This window comes from Scyliorhinus torazame, chromosome 9, assembly GCF_047496885.1.
Source record: "Scyliorhinus torazame isolate Kashiwa2021f chromosome 9, sScyTor2.1, whole genome shotgun sequence".
In the NCBI taxonomy this organism is placed as follows: Eukaryota; Metazoa; Chordata; class Chondrichthyes; order Carcharhiniformes; family Scyliorhinidae; genus Scyliorhinus; species Scyliorhinus torazame.
The window spans coordinates 272,616,754-272,635,538 of record NC_092715.1 but is presented as its reverse complement, the minus strand read 5'-3'; the positions used below and the strand labels follow the sequence as shown (position 1 = coordinate 272,635,538).

At 52.1% G+C, this 18,785-nt stretch overlaps 1 protein-coding gene across 1 annotated transcript in view; it reads right to left on the bottom strand.

Moving 5' to 3' along the window:
* LOC140429921 (endophilin-A1-like) overlaps nucleotides 1-18,785 on the bottom strand; it is a 157,617-nt gene that overhangs the window by 40,957 nt on the left and 97,875 nt on the right. Inside the window, 1 exon segment of the mRNA XM_072517515.1 lies at nucleotides 13,300-13,368. Coding sequence (XP_072373616.1) covers nucleotides 13,300-13,368 — 69 coding nt within the window.

Sequence of the window (18,785 nt, the reverse complement as noted above, 5' to 3'; positions counted from 1 at the left end):
TAACAATAAACAGGAATGTCATTAGCAAGGAAACATCACCATGTCAGCCACTGAACAAGATGCATGAAGAGTAAATGTGCAGACCCAGTGGGGAGGAGTTAAGTCAGCATTAATGAGTAATTACACTGTGAGCATTGAGCATTTGTCAAGTGACTTCCGTCCATTAAAACCTTGATGGCAATTGCCCTTAATTCAACCAAAGTCATCCCTGTTGTGTGCTATGGCTCCTCTGGTTATGAAGAACATGAGTGTATGGTTATAACAAGTATTTATTCTTAACATGTGGTAAGGTAATAAACAAAGCCATGGACAGATAATTATATCTAAGTTACTGTCCAGCTAAGGTGAGATATGACTGCCTTGTTGTCCGTCCCCCGATATATATCTATGGCTCCATGTGTGTCTGGTTCCACCTACTGGCAGGAGGTCATAACTGTGTATACACTCTGTGTATTGATCATCAGCTATATACATTGGTACTGTTATAATAATAATCTTTATTGTTACAAGTAGGCTTACATTAACACTGCAATGCAGTTACTGTGAAAAGCCCCTAGTCGCCTCACTCCGGCACCAGTTTGGGTACACAGAGGGAGAATTCAAAATGTCCTAATCACCTAACAGCACGTCTTTTGGGATTTGTGGGAGGAAACCGGAGCACCCGGAGGAAACCCACGCAGACACGGGGAGAACGTGCCGACTCTGCACAGACAGTGACCCAAGCCGGGAATCGAACCTGGGACCCTGGCGATGTGAAGCAACAATGTTAACCACTGTGCTACCGTACCGTGTTATATACAGTTATATACATTGGTGAAACTATGTACAGTTATATACTGATATGCATATGTGCATATCACCAGAATCTCCTGTGACTAATCTCTCCCCCATTAATTCAGGGAGGGGGGGGTTCCTGATTTGCTCTTTCAGTTTACATTACTGATTTCATCCAAGTTCATCTGTTCCGTTTCTGGTAACTCCATTTTTTCAGATCACACACCCTCGGGAACACACACACCCTCGGGAACACACACACCCTTGGGAACACACACACCCTCGGGAACATACACACCCTTGGGAACACACACACCCTCGGGAACCATATCTGGGCATCAGTTGAATCACATTTTGTTTTCTTCCACACCCTTCATTGTGATAACAGAAATATTTTTTTCCCCAAATATGCAGTGGAATTGAAAGCTACCACCTCGTCCTCTTCAGGTTTTCACCTTTACCATGTCTTCACCACCACAATATCAACAGAATCCCTCAGGCAAATGATGAAGGGACTGGGAAGGGGGAGTGAGCAGAATGGGAAGGGAACTGTCCTAATCCCTTTTATTCCACAACGAGTGCTGTGAAACACACGGATAAATGCACTCGCTCGGGAATTTTGTTCCATTTTGGTGAATCTCGCCCACAGTCTTTGACAGGTCATGGTAAACTTGTTTTTCATTCAAGCATGATTTGACATGTTTTGCAATGTAATATATCATTGCTCCCTAAAACTATCATGTTGCTGAGGTACAACATTGGGTGCGAGTGCCCTCAGTACCTCTCCCACTTTCTGCTGTAACGTTGTCAGAAAAACCACTAACACACACAAGCAGGTTTCTGTTAAAGACCCAGCAGAGTCATGGGAAAAATACCACAGAAATTCACCCCTATAATTGGAATGAAAATCATTATGAACTTTCACTTCCTCTTTCTTTTCACCATTTGCGATGACAGTGGCTGGTTCCACTGGACAGACTACTGACCAAATCACACAGAACATGACAAGTGACAATTGTTCACCATTTGCATTAATGACCTGGAGGAAGAAACAGAGTGCAAGGTTTCCAATTTGCCGAAACGAAAATAGGCGGAAGAGGATATTGTGATTCTGCGACGGGATATCGGGAGATTGGTCACTGGATGAAAATCTGGCTAATAGATTTTAATGTGGGAAGTGTGAAGTCGTGCACTTCGGTAGGAGGAATCAAAATACAGATTGTTATCTAAATGGAGACAGACCACAGGTGAGTGAAGTACAGAGGGATCTGGGTGTTCTAGTGCATGAATCAGAAAAAGCTAGCAGGCAGGTCCAACAAGTTGTTAAGAGGACAAACGGCATTTTGGTCTTTATTGTTAAGGGTTTGAAGTTTAGAAACAGGGAGGTGTTGGTGAGACCTCACCTGGAACACTGTGTACAGTTTGGATACCCTGACTGAAAAAAGGACACAGTAACGTTGGAGACGGTCCAAAGGAGATTCACCAGGCTGATTCCTGGGATGAAAGTGTTGACCCATCAAGAGAGATTAAATAGTCTGGGTCTGTATTCCTTGAAGTTTAGAGGAGTGTGGGGTGAGCTTATTCAAACATGTACGATCCTGAGGGGGGGTTGACAGGATAGATGGTGAGATGTTTTCACCAGTGGGAGAGTCTTGAACAAGGGACACAGCGACAAGATAAAGGGCCGGTCATTTAAAACTGAGGTGCAGAGAAATCTCTCCTCGCAGAGGGTGGGGAATCTCTGGAATTCTCTTCCGGAGGGTGGGGAATCTCTGGAATTCTCCGTCCCGGAGGGTGGGGAATCTCTGGAATTCTCCGTCCCGGAGGGTGGGGAATCTCTGGAATTCTCCGTCCCGGAGGGTGGGGAATCTCTGGAATTCTCTGTCCCGGAGGGTGGGGAATCTCTGGAATTCTCCGTCCCGGAGGGTGGGGAATCTCTGGAATTCTCTGTCCCGGAGGGTGGGGAATCTCTGGAATTCTCTGTCCCGGAGGGTGGGGAATCTCTGGAATTCTCTGTCCCGGAGGGTGGGGAATCTCTGGAATTCTCCGTCCCGGAGGGTGGGGAATCTCTGGAATTCTCCGTCCCGGAGGGTGGGGAATCTCTGGAATTCTCCGTCCCGGAGGGTGGGGAATCTCTGGAATTCTCCGTCCCGGAGGGTGGGGAATCTCTGGAATTCTCCGTCCCGGAGGGTGGGGAATCTCTGGAATTCTCTGTCCCGGAGGGTGGGGAATCTCTGGAATTCTCTGTCCCGGAGGGTGGGGAATCTCTGGAATTCTCTGTCCCGGAGGGTGGGGAATCTCTGGAATTCTCCGTCCCGGAGGGTGGGGAATCTCTGGAATTCTCCGTCCCGGAGGGTGGGGAATCTCTGGAATTCTCTGTCCCGGAGGGTGGGGAATCTCTGGAATTCTCCGTCCCGGAGGGTGGGGAATCTCTGGAATTCTCTGTCCCGGAGGGTGGGGAATCTCTGGAATTCTCCGTCCCGGAGGGTGGGGAATCTCTGGAATTCTCTGTCCTGGAGGGTGGAATCTCTGGAATTCTCTGTCCCGGAGGGTGGGGAATCTCTGGAATTCTCTGTCCCGGAGGGTGGGGAATCTCTGGAATTCTCCGTCCCGGAGGGTGGGGAATCTCTGGAATTCTCCGTCCCGGAGGGTGGGGAATCTCTGGAATTCTCTGTCCCGGAGGGTGGGGAATCTCTGGAATTCTCTGTCCCGGAGGGTGGGGAATCTCTGGAATTCTCCGTCCCGGAGGGTGGGGAATCTCTGGAATTCTCTGTCCCGGAGGGTGGGGAATCTCTGGAATTCTCTGTCCCGGAGGGTGGGGAATCTCTGGAATTCTCTGTCCCGGAGGGTGGGGAATCTCTGGAATTCTCCGTCCCGGAGGGTGGGGAATCTCTGGAATTCTCCGTCCCGGAGGGTGGGGAATCTCTGGAATTCTCTGTCCCGGAGGGTGGGGAATCTCTGGAATTCTCTGTCCCGGAGGGTGGGGAATCTCTGGAATTCTCTGTCCCGGAGGGTGGGGAATCTCTGGAATTCTCCGTCCCGGAGGGTGGGGAATCTCTGGAATTCTCTGTCCCGGAGGGTGGGGAATCTCTGGAATTCTCTGTCCCGGAGGGTGGGGAATCTCTGGAATTCTCTGTCCCGGAGGGTGGGGAATCTCTGGAATTCTCTGTCCCGGAGGGTGGGGAATCTCTGGAATTCTCCGTCCTGGAGGGTGGGGAATCTCTGGAATTCTCTGTCCTGGAGGGTGGGGAATCTCTGGAATTCTCCGTCCCGGAGGGTGGGGAATCTCTGGAATTCTCCGTCCCGGAGGGTGGGGAATCTCTGGAATTCTCCGTCCCGGAGGGTGGGGAATCTCTGGAATTCTCTGTCCCGGAGGGTGGGGAATCTCTGGAATTCTCTGTCCTGGAGGGTGGGGAATCTCTGGAATTCTCTGTCCTGGAGGGTGGGGAATCTCTGGAATTCTCTGTCCCGGAGGGTGGGGAATCTCTGGAATTCTCCGTCCCGGAGGGTGGGGAATCTCTGGAATTCTCCGTCCCGGAGGGTGGGGAATCTCTGGAATTCTCCGTCCCGGAGGGTGGGGAATCTCTGGAATTCTCTGTCCTGGAGGGTGGGGAATCTCTGGAATTCTCTGTCCTGGAGGGTGGGGAATCTCTGGAATTCTCTGTCCCGGAGGGTGGGGAATCTCTGGAATTCTCTGTCCTGGAGGGTGGGGAATCTCTGGAATTCTCTGTCCTGGAGGGTGGGGAATCTCTGGAATTCTCTGTCCCGGAGGGTGGGGAATCTCTGGAATTCTCCGTCCCGGAGGGTGGGGAATCTCTGGAATTCTCTGTCCCGGAGGGTGGGGAATCTCTGGAATTCTCCATCCCGGAGGGTGGGGAATCTCTGGAATTCTCTGTCCCGGAGGGTGGGGAATCTCTGGAATTCTCCATCCCGGAGGGTGGGGAATCTCTGGAATTCTCTGTCCCGGAGGGTGGGGAATCTCTGGAATTCCCCGTCCCGGAGGGTGGGGAATCTCTGGAATTCTCTGTCCCGGAGGGTGGGGAATCTCTGGAATTCTCCGTCCCGGAGGGTGGGGAATCTCTGGAATTCTCTGTCCCGGAGGGTGGGGAATCTCTGGAATTCTCTGTCCCATAGGGTGGGGAATCTCTGGAATTCTCTGTCCCGGAGGGTGGGGAATCTCTGGAATTCTCCGTCCCGGAGGGTGGGGAATCTCTGGAATTCTCTGTCCCGGAGGGTGGGGAATCTCTGGAATTCTCTGTCCCGGAGGGTGGGGAATCTCTGGAATTCTCCGTCCCGGAGGGTGGGGAATCTCTGGAATTCTCCGTCCCGGAGGGTGGGGAATCTTTGGAATTCTCTGTCCCGGAGGGTGGGGAATCTCTGGAATTCTCCGTCCCGGAGGGTGGGGAATCTCTGGAATTCTCCGTCCCGGAGGGTGGGGAATCTCTGGAATTCTCCGTCCCGGAGGGTGGGGAATCTCTGGAATTCTCTGTCCCGGAGGGTGGGGAATCTCTGGAATTCTCCGTCCCGGAGGGTGGGGAATCTCTGGAATTCTCCGTCCCGGAGGGTGGGGAATCTCTGGAATTCTCTGTCCGGAGGGTGGGGAATCTCTGGAATTCTCCGTCCCGGAGGGTGGGGAATCTCTGGAATTCTCTGTCCCGGAGGGTGGGGAATCTCTGGAATTCTCCGTCCCGGAGGGTGGGGAATCTCTGGAATTCTCCGTCCCGGAGGGTGGGGAATCTCTGGAATTCTCCGTCCCGGAGGGTGGGGAATCTCTGGAATTCTCTGTCCCGGAGGGTGGGGAATCTCTGGAATTCTCTGTCCCGGAGGGTGGGGAATCTCTGGAATTCTCCGTCCCGGAGGGTGGGGAATCTCTGGAATTCTCCGTCCCGGAGGGTGGGGAATCTCTGGAATTCTCTGTCCCGGAGGGTGGGGAATCTCTGGAATTCTCTGTCCCGGAGGGTGGGGAATCTCTGGAATTCTCCGTCCCGGAGGGTGGGGAATCTCTGGAATTCTCCGTCCCGGAGGGTGGGGAATCTCTGGAATTCTCCGTCCCGGAGGGTGGGGAATCTCTGGAATTCTCTGTCCCGGAGGGTGGGGAATCTCTGGAATTCTCTGTCCCGGAGGGTGGGGAATCTCTGGAATTCTCTGTCCCGGAGGGTGGGGAATCTCTGGAATTCTCCATCCCGGAGGGTGGGGAATCTCTGGAATTCTCTGTCCCGGAGGGTGGGGAATCTCTGGAATTCTCCGTCCCGGAGGGTGGGGAATCTCTGGAATTCTCCGTCCCGGAGGGTGGGGAATCTCTGGAATTCTCCGTCCCGGAGGGTGGGGAATCTCTGGAATTCTCTGTCCCGGAGGGTGGGGAATCTCTGGAATTCTCCGTCCCGGAGGGTGGGGAATCTCTGGAATTCTCTGTCCCGGAGGGTGGGGAATCTCTGGAATTCTCTGTCCCGGAGGGTGGGGAATCTCTGGAATTCTCCGTCCCGGAGGGTGGGGAATCTCTGGAATTCTCCGTCCCGGAGGGTGGGGAATCTCTGGAATTCTCTGTCCCGGAGGGTGGGGAATCTCTGGAATTCTCCATCCCGGAGGGTGGGGAATCTCTGGAATTCTCCATCCCGGAGGGTGGGGAATCTCTGGAATTCTCCATCCCGGAGGGTGGGGAATCTCTGGAATTCTCCGTCCCGGAGGGTGGGGAATCTCTGGAATTCTCCGTCCCGGAGGGTGGGGAATCTCTGGAATTCTCCATCCCGGAGGGTGGGGAATCTCTGGAATTCTCTGTCCCGGAGGGTGGGGAATCTCTGGAATTCTCCATCCCGGAGGGTGGGGAATCTCTGGAATTCTCCGTCCCGGAGGGTGGGGAATCTCTGGAATTCTCCGTCCCGGAGGGTGGGGAATCTCTGGAATTCTCTGTCCCGGAGGGTGGGGAATCTCTGGAATTCTCTGTCCCGGAGGGTGGGGAATCTCTGGAATTCTCTGTCCCGGAGGGTGGGGAATCTCTGGAATTCTCTGTCCCGGAGGGTGGGGAATCTCTGGAATTCTCTGTCCCGGAGGGTGGGGAATCTCTGGAATTCTCTGTCCCGGAGGGTGGGGAATCTCTGGAATTCTCTGTCCCGGAGGGTGGGGAATCTCTGGAATTCTCCATCCCGGAGGGTGGGGAATCTCTGGAATTCTCTGTCCCGGAGGGTGGGGAATCTCTGGAATTCTCTGTCCCGGAGGGTGGGGAATCTCTGGAATTCTCCGTCCCGGAGGGTGGGGAATCTCTGGAATTCTCTGTCCCGGAGGGTGGGGAATCTCTGGAATTCTCTGCCCTGGCGGGTGGGGAATCTCTGGAATTCTCTGTCCCGGAGGGTGGGGAATCTCTGGAATTCTCTGTCCCGGAGGGTGGGGAATCTCTGGAATTCTCTGTCCCGGAGGGTGGGGAATCTCTGGAATTCTCTGTCCCGGAGGGTGGGGAATCTCTGGAATTCTCTGCCCTGGCGGGTGGGGAATCTCTGGAATTCTCTGTCCCGGAGGGTGGGGAATCTCTGGAATTCTCTGTCCCGGAGGGTGGGGAATCTCTGGAATTCTCTGTCCCGGAGGGTGGGGAATCTCTGGAATTCTCTGTCCCGGAGGGTGGGGAATCTCTGGAATTCTCCGTCCCGGAGGGTGGGGAATCTCTGGAATTCTCTGTCCCGGAGGGTGGGGAATCTCTGGAATTCTCTGTCCCGGAGGGTGGGGAATCTCTGGAATTCTCTGTCCCGGAGGGTGTGGAATCTCTGGAATTCTCCATCCCGGAGGGTGGGGAATCTCTGGAATTCTCTGTCCCGGAGGGTGGGGAATCTCTGGAATTCTCCGTCCCGGAGGGTGGGGAATCTCTGGAATTCTCTGTCCCGGAGGGTGGGGAATCTCTGGAATTCTCTGTCCCGGAGGGTGTGGAATCTCTGGAATTCTCTGTCCCGGAGGGTGGGGAATCTCTGGAATTCTCTGTCCCGGAGGGTGTGGAATCTCTGGAATTCTCCGTCCCGGAGGGTGGGGAATCTCTGGAATTCTCCATCCCGGAGGGTGGGGAATCTCTGGAATTCTCTGTCCCGGAGGGTGGGGAATCTCTGGAATTCTCCATCCCGGAGGGTGGGGAATCTCTGGAATTCTCCATCCCGGAGGGTGGGGAATCTCTGGAATTCTCCATCCCGGAGAGTGGGGAATCTCTGGAATTCTCTGTCCCGGAGGGTGGGGAATCTCTGGAATTCTCTTCCAGAGGGTGGGGAATCTCTGGAATTCTCTGTCCCGGAGGGTGGGGAATCTCTGGAATTCTCTGTCCCGGAGGGTGGGGAATCTCTGGAATTCTCTGTCCCGGAGGGTGGGGAATCTCTGGAATTCTCCGTCCCGGAGGGTGGGGAATCTCTGGAATTCTCTGTCCCGGAGGGTGGGGAATCTCTGGAATTCTCCGTCCCGGAGGGTGGGGAATCTCTGGAATTCTCTGTCCCGGAGGGTGGGGAATCTCTGGAATTCTCCGTCCCGGAGGGTGGGGAATCTCTGGAATTCTCCGTCCCGGAGGGTGGGGAATCTCTGGAATTCTCTGTCCCGGAGGGTGGGGAATCTCTGGAATTCTCTGTCCCGGAGGGTGGGGAATCTCTGGAATTCTCCGTCCCGGAGGGTGGGGAATCTCTGGAATTCTCCGTCCCGGAGGGTGGGGAATCTCTGGAATTCTCTGTCCCGGAGGGTGGGGAATCTCTGGAATTCTCCGTCCCGGAGGGTGGGGAATCTCTGGAATTCTCCGTCCCGGAGGGTGGGGAATCTCTGGAATTCTCCGTCCCGGAGGGTGGGGAATCTCTGGAATTCTCCGTCCCGGAGGGTGGGGAATCTCTGGAATTCTCTGTCCCGGAGGGTGGGGAATCTCTGGAATTCTCCGTCCCGGAGGGTGGGGAATCTCTGGAATTCTCTTCCGGAGGGAGGGGAATCTCTGGAATTCTCCATCCCGGAGGGTGGGGAATCTCTGGAATTCTCTTCCGGAGGGTGGGGAATCTCTGGAATTCTCTGTCCCGGAGGATGGGGAATCTCTGGAATTCTCTTCCGGAGGGAGGGGAATCTCTGGAATTCTCCATCCCGGAGGGTGGGGAATCTCTGGAATTCTCTTCCGGAGGGTGGGGAATCTCTGGAATTCTCCATCCCGGAGGGTGGGGAATCTCTGGAATTCTCCATCCCGGAGGGTGGGGAATCTCTGGAATTCTCTTCCGGAGGGTGGGGAATCTCTGGAATTCTCTGTCCGGAGGGTGGAGAATCTCTGGAATTCTCCATCCCGGAGGGTGGGGAATCTCTGGAATTCTCTGTCCCGGAGGGTGGGGAATCTCTGGAATTCTCCATCCCGGAGGGTGGGGAATCTCTGGAATTCCCCATCCCGGAGGGTGGGGAATCTCTGGAATTCTCTTCCAGAGGGTGGGGAATCTCTGGAATTCTCCATCCCGGAGGGTGGGGAATCTCTGGAATTCTCTTCCGGAGGGTGGGGAATCTCTGGAATTCTCCATCCCGGAGGGTGGGGAATCTCTGGAATTCTCCATCCCGGAGGGTGGGGAATCTCTGGAATTCTCTTCCGGAGGGTGGGGAATCTCTGGAATTCTCTGTCCGGAGGGTGGAGAATCTCTGGAATTCTCCATCCCGGAGGGTGGGGAATCTCTGGAATCCTCTTCCGGAGGGTGTGGAATCTCTGGAATTCTCAGTCCGGATGGTGGGGAATCTCTGGAATTCTCTTCTGGAGGGTGGGGAATCTCTGGAATTCTCTGTCCGGAGGGTGGGGAATCTCTGGAATTCTCTGTCCCGGAGGGAGGAGAATCTCTGGAATTCTCTGTCCCGAAGGGTGGGGAATCTCTGGAATTCTCTGTCCCGGAGAATGGGAAATCTCTGGAATTCTCTGTCCCGGAGGGAGGTTAATCTCTGAAATTCTCTGTCCCGGAGGGAAGGGAATCTCTGGAATTCTCTGTCCCGGAGGGTGGGGAATCTCTGGAATTCTCTGTCCCGAAGGGTGGGAATCTCTGGAAATCTCTGTCCCAGAGGGTGGGGAATCTCTGGCATTCTCTTCCGGAGGGAGGTGAATCTCTGAAATTCTCTGTCCCGAAGGGTGGGAATCTCTGGAAATCTCTGTCCCAGAGGGTGGGGAATCTCTGGCATTCTCTTCCGGAGGGAGGTGAATCTCTGGAATTCTCTGTCCCGGAGGGAGGTGCATCTCTGGAATTCTCTGTCCCGGAGGATGGGGAATCTCTGGAATTCTCTGTCTCGGAGGGTGGGGAATCTCTGGAATTCTCTGTCCCGGAGGGTGGGAAATCTCTGGAATTCTCTCCCGGTGGGAGGGGAATCTCTGGAATTCTCTTCCGGAGGGTGGGGAATCTCTGGAATTCTCCATCCCGGAGGGTGGGGAATCTCTGGAATTCTCTTCCGGAGGGTGGGGAATCTCTGGAATTCTCTGTCCGGAGGGTGTAGAATCTCTGGAATTCTCCATCCTGGAGGGTGGGGAATCCCTGGAATTCTCTTCCGGTGGGTGGGGAATCTCTGGAATTCTCTGTCCGGAGGGTGGGGAATCTCTGGAATTCTCTTCCGGAGGGAGGGGAATCTCTGGAATTCTCTGTCCCGGAGGGAGGTGAATCTCTGGAATTCTCTGTCCCGGAGGATGGGGAATCTCTGGAATTCTCTGTCTCGGAGGGTGGGGAATCTCTGGAATTCTCTGTCCCGGAGGGTGGGAAATCTCTGGAATTCTCTCCCGGTGGGAGGGGAATCTCTGGAATTCTCTGTCCGGAGGGTGGAGAATCTGTGGAATTCTCCATCCTGGAGGGTGGGGAATCCCTGGAATTCTCTTCCGGTGGGTGGGGAATCTCTGGAATTCTCAGTCCGGACGGTGGGGAATCTCTGGAATTCTCATCTGGAGGGTGGGGAATCTCTGGAATTCTCTGTCCGGAGGGTGGGGAATCTCTGGAATGCTCTTCCGGAGGGAGGGGAATCTCTGGAATTCTCTGTCCCGGACGGAGGGGAATCTCTGGAATTCTCTGTCCCGGAGGGAGGGTAATCTCTGGAATTCTCTGTCCCGAAGCATGGGAAATCTCTGGAATTCTCTGTCCCGGAGGGAGGGGAATCTCTGGAATTCTCCATCCCCGAGGGTGGGAATCTCTGGAATTCTCTTCCGGAGGGTGTGGAATCTCTGGAATTCTCTGTCCGGAGGGTGGCGAATCTCTGGAATTCTCCATCCCGGAGGGTGGGGAATCCCTGGAATTCTCTTCCGGAGGGTGGGGAATCTCTGGAATTCTCAGTCCGGACGGTGGGGAATCTCTGGAATTCTCTTCTGGAGGGTGGGGAATCTCTGGAATTCTCTGTCCGGAGGGTGGGGAATCTCTGGAATTCTCTTCCGGAGGGAGGGGAATCTCTGGAATTCTCTGTCCCGGAGGGAGGGGAATCTCTGGAATTCTCTGTCCCGGAGGGAGGGTAAACTCTGGAATTCTCTGTCCCGAAGCGTGGGAAATCTCTGGAATCTCTGTCCCGGAGGGAGGGGAATCTCTGGAATTCTCTGTCCCAGAGGGTGGGGAATCTCTGGAATTCTCTGTCCCGGAGGGAGGGGAATCTCTGGAATTCTCTGTCTCGAAGGGTGGGGAATCTCTGGAATTCTCTGTCCCGGAGGATGGGAAATCTCTGGAATTCTCTGTCCCAGAGGGAAGGGAATCTCTGGAATTCTCTGTCCCGGAGGGTGGGGAATCTCTGGAATTCTCTGTCCCGAAGGGTGGGAATCTCTGGAACTCTCTGTCCCGGAGGGTGGGGAATCTCTGGAATTCTCTTCCGGAGGGAGGTGAATCTCTGGAATTCTCTGTCCCGGAGGGAGGTGAATCTCTGGAATTCTCTGTCCCGGAGGATGGGGAATCTCTGGAATTCTCTGTCTCGGAGGGTGGGGAATCTCTGGAATTCTCTGTCCCGGAGGGTGGGAAATCTCTGGAGATCTCTGTCCCAGAGGGTGGGGAATTTCTGGAATTCTCTGTCCCGGAGGATGGGGAATCTCTGGAATTCTCTGTACCGGAGGGTGGGGAATCTCTGGAATTCTCTGTCCCGGAGGGTGGGGAATCTCTGGAATTCTCTCCCGGAGGGAGGGGAATCTCTGGAATTCTCTGTCCCAGAGGGTGGGGAATCTCTGGAATTCTCTGTCCCGGAGGATGGGGAATCTCTGGAATTCTCTGTCCCGGAGGGTGGGGAATCTCTGGAATTCTCTGTCCCAGAGGATGGGGAATCTCTGGAATTCTCTGTCCTGGCGGGAGGTGAATCTCTGGAATTTTCTGCCCCGGAGGGTGGGGAATCTCTGGAATTCTCTGTCCCGGAGGGAGGGGAATCTCTGGAATTCTCTGTCCCGGAGGGAGGGGGATCTCTGGAATTCTCTGTCCTGGTGGGAGGGGAATCTCTGGAATTCTCTGTCCCGGAGGGAGGGGAATCTCTGGAATTCTCTGTCTCAGAGGGAGGGGAATCTCTGGAATTCTCTGTCCCCGAGGGAGGGGAATCTGTGGAATTCTCTGTCCCGGAGGGTGTGGAAGCTGGATCATTGGAAGAATTTAAAGCGGAGCTGGATAAATGTTTGACAGATCAAAGAATAGAGGGCTTTGGGGAAACGGCACAGGAAAGGAGTTGAGGCTGGAATCGGTCAGCCATGATGGTATTGAACGGTGGGGCAGGGTTGAAGGGCCTGGCGGCCTGCTCCGGATTCTAGTTCCTGTGAGACAATTGTCATGAATGTGTAGTTGCCATATTGTAGATTTTTGTATAAATGCTCATCTTTCTCTTAAATGCAAACAAGAAGCCTTAAAGATGGTTGTCGAAAGTCACCTGATCCTTTTCAACTGCAAGGTGATCAAGCTCTAGAAAGCTGCAGGCGGATTACTGATAAGCGTACCCAGATATGAAAAGACATTTGAAATTTAATTTATAGTTCCACAAGGGTAAACAGAAACTCATTGTGGCTTCCCTGGAGGAGTGAATAGCTCTTTCTAATCTCCTCGAAGCTTTGGAGAATGGAAACCATTCAAATTAATGGCTGAGGCTTTTAAAAGATTAATTTTAATTTTCTTGGCTAAAACGACAATGGATGGGACTATGCCCCCCCCCCCCCGCACCCTCCGACTGGGGCTAACCCAATATCTAATTTGGAAACATGAGTCAACAGATTGGAATAGTAGTCATTTTGTGTTTGTGAATTGTTTAAAGGAGTTTGTAGGAAGTAAATTCTGTGTGGCAGTGTGAGAGACAATAAGAACAGCCACTAGTAGATGAAAGAATCAGAAATGGTTCCAAATCTAATCGATGCCCCATCAAGGTTTTGTGATGTTTTGCTCCTGTGATGTTTTTCACCACTTGGTTATGGGTGATATCCTGCAAACGTCTTTTTCAGGATAAACGAAAAGCCAATCCACGCACGGCAATAATAAACCGACATCCATAATGGGAGGGTGTCCCATTCATCGTGTCAGGCATATCCAGGGATGACGACGACAATGGAACTGTAAATCCATTCAGTAGGACGACTGTATCACTTACTTTTTCCATTTCTTTGAAGTCATCATCGAGTTTGGTCCCTTCCGCACCGCCAACCTTCTCACTGACACGCTGTGAAAACAGTACACATGGAAAGGTCTTAAATAACCCATCAGCAGTAACATGGCCGAGTCTGGGCATTATAAATTAACAGATTACAAAGAAATAGAATTGCTCTGGAGAACAAACTCAGCAGTAAACATGCCAGTGCACGGGACAAACAACAACAAAGAACAAAGAAAAGTACAGCACAGGAACAGGCCCTTCGGCCCTCCAAGCCTGTGCCGACCATGCTGCCCGACTAAACTACAATCTTCTACACTTCCTGGGTCCGTATCCTTCCATTCCCATCCTATTCATATATTTGTCAAGTTGCCCCTTAAATGTCCCTATCGTCCCTGCTTCCACCACCTCCTCTGGTAGCGAGATCCAGGCACCCACTACCCTCTGTATAAAAAACTTGCCTCGTACATCTACTCTAAACCTTGCCCCTCTCACCTTAAACCTATGCCCCCTAGTAATTGACCCTTTACCCTGGGGAAAAGCCTCTGACTATCCACTCTGTCTATGCACCTCATAATTTTATATACCTCTATCAGGTCTCCCCTCAACCTCCTTCGTTCCAGTGAGAACAAACCGAGTTTATTCAATCGCTCCTCATAGCTAATGCCCTCCATACCAGGCAACATTCTGGTAAATCTCTTCTGCACCCTCTCTAAAGCCTCCACATCCTTCTGGTAGTGTGGCGACCAGAATTGAACACTATACTCCAAGTGTGGCCTAACTAAGGTTCTATACAGCTGCAACATGACTTGCCAATTCTTATACTCAATGCCCCGGCCAATGAAGGCAAGCATGCCGTATGCCTTCTTGACTACCTTCTCCACCTGTGTTGCCCCTTTCAATGATCTGTGGACCTGTACTCCTAGATCTCTTTGACTTTCAATACTCTTGAGGGTTCTACCATTCACTGTATATTCCCTACCTGCATTAGACCTTCCAAAATGCATTACCTCACATTTGTCCGGATTAAACTCCATCTGCCATCTCTCCGCCCAAGTCTCCAGACAATCTAAATCCTGCTGTATCCTCCGACAGTCCTCATCGCTATCCGCAATTCCACCAACCTTTGTGTCGTCTGCAAACTTACTAATCAGACCAGTTACATTTTCCTCCAAATCATTTATATATACTACAAGCAGCAAAGGTCCCAGCACTGATCCCTGTGGAACACCACTGGTCACAGCCCTCCAATTAGAAAAGCATCCCTCCATTGCTACTCTCTGCCTTCTATGGCGTAGCCAGTTCTGTATCTACCTTGCCAGCTCACCCCTGATCCCGTGTGACTTCACCTTTTGTACTAGTCTACCATGAGGGACCTTGTCAAAGGCCTTACTGAAGTCCATATAGACAACATCTACTGCCCTACCTGCATCAATCATCTTAGTGACCTCCTCGAAAAACTCTATCAAGTTAGTGAGACACGACCTCCCCTTCACAAAACCGTGCTGCCTCTCACTAATACGTCCATTTGCTTCCAAATGGGAGTAGATCCTGTCTCGAAGAATTCTCTCCAGTAATTTCCCTACCACTGAAGTAAGGCTCACCGGCCTGTAGTTCCCGGGATTATCCTTGCTACCCTTCTTAAACAGAGGAACAACATTGGCTATTCTCCAGTCCTCCGGGACATCCCCTGAAGACAGCGAGGATCCAAAGATTTCTGTCAAGGCCTCAGCAATTTCCTCTCCAGCCTCCTTCAGTATTCTGGGGTAGATCCCATCAGGCCCTGGGGACTTATCTACCTTAATATTTTTTAAGACACCCAACACCTCGTCCTTTTGGATCACAATGTGACCCAGGCTACCTACACCCCCTTCTCCAGACTCAATTCCTTCTCTTTGGTGAATACTGATGCAAAGTATTCATTTAGTACCTCGCCCATTTCCTCTGGCTCCACACATAGATTCCCTTGCCTGTCCTTCAGTGGGCCAACCCTTTCCCTGGCTACCCTCTTGCTTTTTATGTACGTGTAAAAAGCCTTGGGATTTTCCTTAACCCTATTTGCCAATGACTTTTCGTGACCCCTTCTAGCCCTCCTGACTCCTTGCTTAAGTTCCTTCCTACTTTCCTTATATTCCACGCAGGCTTCGTCTGTTCCCAGCCTTTTAGCCCTCACAAATGCCTCCTTTTTCTTTTTGACGAGGCCTACAATATCACTCGTCATCCAAGGTTCCCGAAAATTGCCGTATTTATCTTTCTTCCTCACAGGAACATGACGGTCCTGTATTCCTTTCAACTGCCACTTGAAAGCCTCCCACATGTCAGATGTTGATTTGCCCTCAAACATCCGCCCCCAATCTATGTTCTTCAGTTCCCGCCTAATATTGTTATAATTAGCCTTCCCCCAATTTAGCACATTCATCCTCGGACCACTCTTATCCTTGTCCACCAGTACTTTAAAACTTACTGAATTGTGGTCACTGTTACCGAAATGCTCCCCTACTGAAACATCTACCACCTGGCCGGGCTCATTCCCCAATACCAGGTCCAGTACCGCCCCTTCCCTAGTTGGACTGTCTACATATTGTTTTAAGAAGCCCTCCTGGATGCTCCTTACAAACTCCGCCCCGTCTAAGCTCCTGGCACTAAGTGAGTCCCAGTCAATATTGGGGAAGTTGAAGTCTCCCATCACCACAACCCTGTTGTTTTTACTCTTTTCCAAAATCTGTCTACCTATCTGCTCCTCTATCTCCCGCTGGCTGTTGGGAGGCCTGTAGTATACCCCCAACATTGTGACTGCACCCTTCTTATTCCTGATCTCTACCCATATAGCCTCACTGCCCTCTGTGGTGTCCTCTCGCAGTACAGCTGTGATATTCTCCCGAACAAGTAGCGCAACTCCACCTCCCCTTTTACATCCCCCTCTATCCCGCCTGAAACATCTAAATCCTGGAACGTTTAGCTGCCAATCCTGCCCTTCCCTCAACCAGGTCTCTGTAATGGCCACAACCTCATAGTTCCAAGTACTAATCCAAGCTCTAAGTTCATCTGCCTTACCCGTAATGCTCCTTGCATTAAAACATATGCACTTCAGGCCACCAGACCCGCTGTGTTCAGCAACTTCTCCCCGTCTGCTCTGCCTCAGAGCCACACTGTCCCTATTCCCTAGTTCTCCCTCAATGCTCTCACCTTCTGACCTATTGCTCCCGTGCCCACCAATTGAGACAATTGAGTTTCAAACTGCTCTCCTCTCTTCACTGAGGAAACCCCAATCAAAACCAAATAAATCTGCAGTTAGCACCTACTGTGTGTGAAAATTGGAGGACCTGCACTCACTGAGTTCCTGGATACCTCCTGGAATTCTCTGTCTCGGAGGGTGGGGAAACTCTGGAATTCTCTGTCCCGGTGAATGGGGAGTCCCTGGAATTCTCTCTCCCAGAGCGTGGGGAATCTCTGGAATTCTCTGTCCCGGAGGGTGGGGAATCTCTGGAATTCTCTCTCCCGGAGAGAGAAAATTGGAGGACCTGCACTCACTGAGTTTCTGGATACCTCCTGGGATTCCCTCTCCCGGAGAGAGAAAATTGGAGGACTTGCACTCACTGAGTTCCTGGATACCTCCTGGCTGCTAATCAAATCGGTCTTTCCTCAATTTAGTTAGTTCGAAAAGTCATAGCTCATGGATGTGCACACAAAGTTGGCTGAATAAGAGGAAGCAGAGAGTAATGGTTAATGCACATTCTTTGGGCTGGAGGAAGGTTTGTGGTGGTGTTCCCCCGGAGTCGCTATTGGTATGCTTGCTTTTCCTGATACATATTAACGGTTAGATCTCGATGTGCAGGAGACATTTTCAAAGTTTGCGGATGACATGGAACTTGGAAGTTGTCATGTTATGTACTCTGGGATAACACAGGCTGCAACTGGATGCAGCTTTAACCAAAAGATACACCAGACCTTGAAGTTAGTTCAATCTGATTTATTGAACAAGTAGCAGTTAGCACAGATCTCTATGAGTTCGACTCTCTGCTGACCCAAGTGTGGTTACTCTGCCTGACTGAACCAGACTAGCTCTTAGCCACGTGCTGGAGGTGTGATGCTGTACATACACCCTGACTCACTCTGTAGATGTTCATCAGTGGAAAGAGGCGGAGTGTGAGTGCCTCGTGCCTTTTATAGCGAGATGCCACCCCTGAGTGTCCTGCCTGCTCATTGGTCATGTCCTGTTCTCTGTGTTCATTAGCTGCCTGTCTGTGCCTGTCTGTATATCATTATAAACTGTGAGGAGGACAGTGTAGAACTTCAAAAGGACTGAGACAAGTTGGTGGAGTGGGCAGAGAGGGGGCAGATGAAGTTCAATGTGGAGAAATATAATAACAAGGAGAAGTTAATAAAGCAGCTAGAAGGATTGGGTTGGCTGGCCCTGTATTCACTGGAGTTTAGAAGAACGAGGGGGGATCTTATTGAATCTCACAAACTTCTGGCAGGGCTGTACAGACTGAGTTCAGGAATGATGTTTCCTCTGGATGGAGGTGGCTAGAACAAAGGGTCACAGTCTCAGGATCGGGAGTGAGATGTACTTTGAGCGGCCTTATTGCTCCTGACGCGGTGGCATGACGATACCATTCAATCTCGCGTGAGCTTGCCATGCTCGAAACGCCCAGCGAGATTTCATGATCTCGCGATACGTCACAATCTGGATCTCGCCCTCGCTGGGCAAGATCTAGATTAACATATTTAAGTCATGAGATTCATTTAAATGTGTTGCCGCCGGATTCTCCAGAAGCCTGGGAACGAAATGCCGTGCCTGGGTGACCTTGTCAGGGCTCCGTTTAGCACTGGTCCACACAAACGTGGACCAGGTTTAATGGAGGTCCCTGGGTGGCCGGGCTCTGGGCAGGGCGATACCCTGGTAATCCCGCTGGAACCCGGGAACCTTGCCACTGCTAACCTGAAACATAGGCACTGCCACTTGGGCACCCTGGCACTGCCAGGCTGCCTGGATGCCACTAACAGGCTCGCAGGGGCACTGCCAGGGTGCCAGGCTGGCAGTGCCAAGGTGCTCAGGAGCCAGGTTGCCCATGCCAGGGATCAGACCAGGGGGTGCTCTGCCCTTATGAGGTGGATGAAGGCGGGCTCGAGAACCCCCTAAGAGGTAAGTTGGGGCAGCGGGGGGTCCAGTGTGGTGTCGGAGAGAGGTCAAGAGATCAGGGTGGCAGTTCGAAATGTTGCCCGCCCTCTTCCAACACTGACGAGTGAGCCATGGCCAGAAAAAACAGAGTCCCGTTTGATAGCGGGGTCGCTCTGTTTTTTTGTGGGTTAAATCGTGCCCCTAGACTCTGTAGGTGTCTAGCGAGGCTTATGGGGAGATTGTGGGAGTATGACGTTGAGATATAGGATCAGCCATTCTGATTGGTGGAGCAGTCTCAAAGGGTTGAATGGCCTATTTCTGCTCCCATTTTCTGTGTTTCTATATCTTGAAAGTTTCCATCAAA